At 46.3% G+C, this 1990-nt stretch overlaps 1 protein-coding gene across 1 annotated transcript; it reads right to left on the bottom strand.

Annotated features, from left to right (window-relative positions):
* Positions 1–224: 224 nt before the first annotated feature.
* Positions 225–1538, bottom strand: LOC118829808 (zinc finger protein 501-like). The gene has a single exon (XM_036736681.1). It carries the CDS (start codon positions 1536–1538, stop codon positions 225–227), a length of 1314 nt encoding a protein of 437 aa, XP_036592576.1.
* Positions 1539–1990: the final 452 nt, after the last annotated feature.

The following is a 1990-nucleotide window of genomic DNA, read 5'->3' on the forward strand; positions in this document are numbered from 1 at the left end:
CGAAGCCTTCCCTCCATCAGGCCTCCCCACAAACAAGCTCCCTTAAGCAAAATACCCTTCTATTTACTCCTCCAGCAGCTCTATCTCTCTGCCTGCTCTCTCCCAGCTATACCCCACCCACTCTTACTGCTCCACTTGTTTGGCAAGCTCCTACCACCACAGGCTCATGTGACTCAGACTCAAAGCAGGTCACATAGGTCTACTAATGGATGGGAAAGATCCTCCTATTCCATTAACAGTACAAAAGGTTCCTCTCCAGTGTGAATTCTCTGATGTATGGTAAGATGGACCCTCTGTCTAAAACCCTTCCCACACTGATTACATTCATAAGGTTTTTCTCCAGTGTGGATTCTCTGATGTTCAGCTAGACTGGAGCTGACTCTAAAAGCCTTTCCACACTGAATACATTCATAAGTTTTGTCTCCAGTGTGGATTCTCTGATGTTTGGTAAGACAGGCCCTCAGTGTAAAGGCCTTCCCACACTGATTACATTCATAAGGTTTCTCTCCAGTGTGGATTCTCTGATGTTCCATAAGACAGGCCCTCAGTGTAAAGGCTTTCCCACACTGCTTACATTCATAAGGTTTCTCTCCAGTGTGGATTCTCTGATGTTTGGTAAGATGGGCCCTCTGTCTAAAACCCTTTCCACATTGATTACATTCATAAGGTTTCTCTCCAGTGTGTATTCTCTGATGTTTGGTAAGAGAGGACCTCAGTGTAAAGGCCTTCCCACACTGATTACATTCATAAGGTTTTTCTCCAGTGTGGATACTCTGATGTTCAGCTAGACTGGAGCTGACTCTAAAAGCCTTTCCACACTGAATACATTCATAAGGTTTCTCTCCAGTGTGGATTCTCTGGTGTTTGGTAAGATGGGCCCTCTGTCTAAAACTCTTTCTGCACTGATTACATTCATAAGGTTTCTCTCCAGTGTGGATTCTCTGATGTTTGGTAAGACAGGCCCTCAGTGTAAAGGCCTTCCCACACTGATTACAAGCATAAGGTTTCTCTCCAGTGTGGATTCTCTGATGTTCCATAAGACAGGCCCTCAGTGTAAAGACTTTCCCACACTGCTTACATTCATAAGGTTTCTCTCCAGTGTGGATTCTCTGATGTTTGGTAAGATGGGCCCTCTGTCTAAAACTCTTTCTGCACTGATTACATTCATGAGGTTTCTCTCCAGTGTGGATTCTCTGATGTTTGGTAAGATGGGCCCTCTGTCTAAAACTCTTTCTGCACTGATTACATTCATAAGTTTTCTCCCCAGTGTGGATTCCCAGATGAAGCGAACAGATTTCTGTCCAAGTGAAGTCACAGGGACCATCCCCCAGGAATCTTTGCTCCTGACTTTCTTCCACAGAAAGGCTTAACTCTGCAGGAGTCTCCTTCACTTCAAGTCTGATCTCTCCTTCTGGACAGCAGCTCTTCAGGTCTTCTTGCTCCAGCATCCATGGTGCTTCCCTTTGCTCAAAATAGATCACATCTTCTCTGGGAACTGGAAGCCCCAGGGAGAGCAGGTTCTGGGCATTCTCCACCATGACCTCCTTGTACAACTCCTTCTGAGGATGGTCCAAGAGGCCCCACTCCTCCTGGGTAAAGTCCACAGCCACATCCTTAAATGTCACTGTTTCCTGGGTTTGGCTACTCCCAGGGGCCATTCCCTCTGAATCCAGGCTCCCTGTGTAAGCAGCAAAGGAATCAAAGTGAATCCATTTTGTAAAGTTTCTCCATCCTCTCCCTGAACCTCATCTACCTCGGGGACCTGCTTCCCCACCCTTTGTGGCCCCACAACTGGAGCAACAGCCAAAGTTCTTCTTCACAGATGTCTCAACTAATCATGGAGTGTCCTAATTCTAAGTCTTTCTGATAACCATGAGACAGGCTGGAACCACCTGGAAAGTCCTTCCTTTCTTTACCTCTACACAAAAAAAGCCCATCTGCCCCACCTGTAATCTTAATCCCAGAATGACGGCCTTGGTGCTCATACTGT

The sequence above is a fragment of the Trichosurus vulpecula genome, chromosome 8 (genome assembly GCF_011100635.1).
Source record: "Trichosurus vulpecula isolate mTriVul1 chromosome 8, mTriVul1.pri, whole genome shotgun sequence".
In the NCBI taxonomy this organism is placed as follows: domain Eukaryota; kingdom Metazoa; phylum Chordata; class Mammalia; order Diprotodontia; family Phalangeridae; genus Trichosurus; species Trichosurus vulpecula.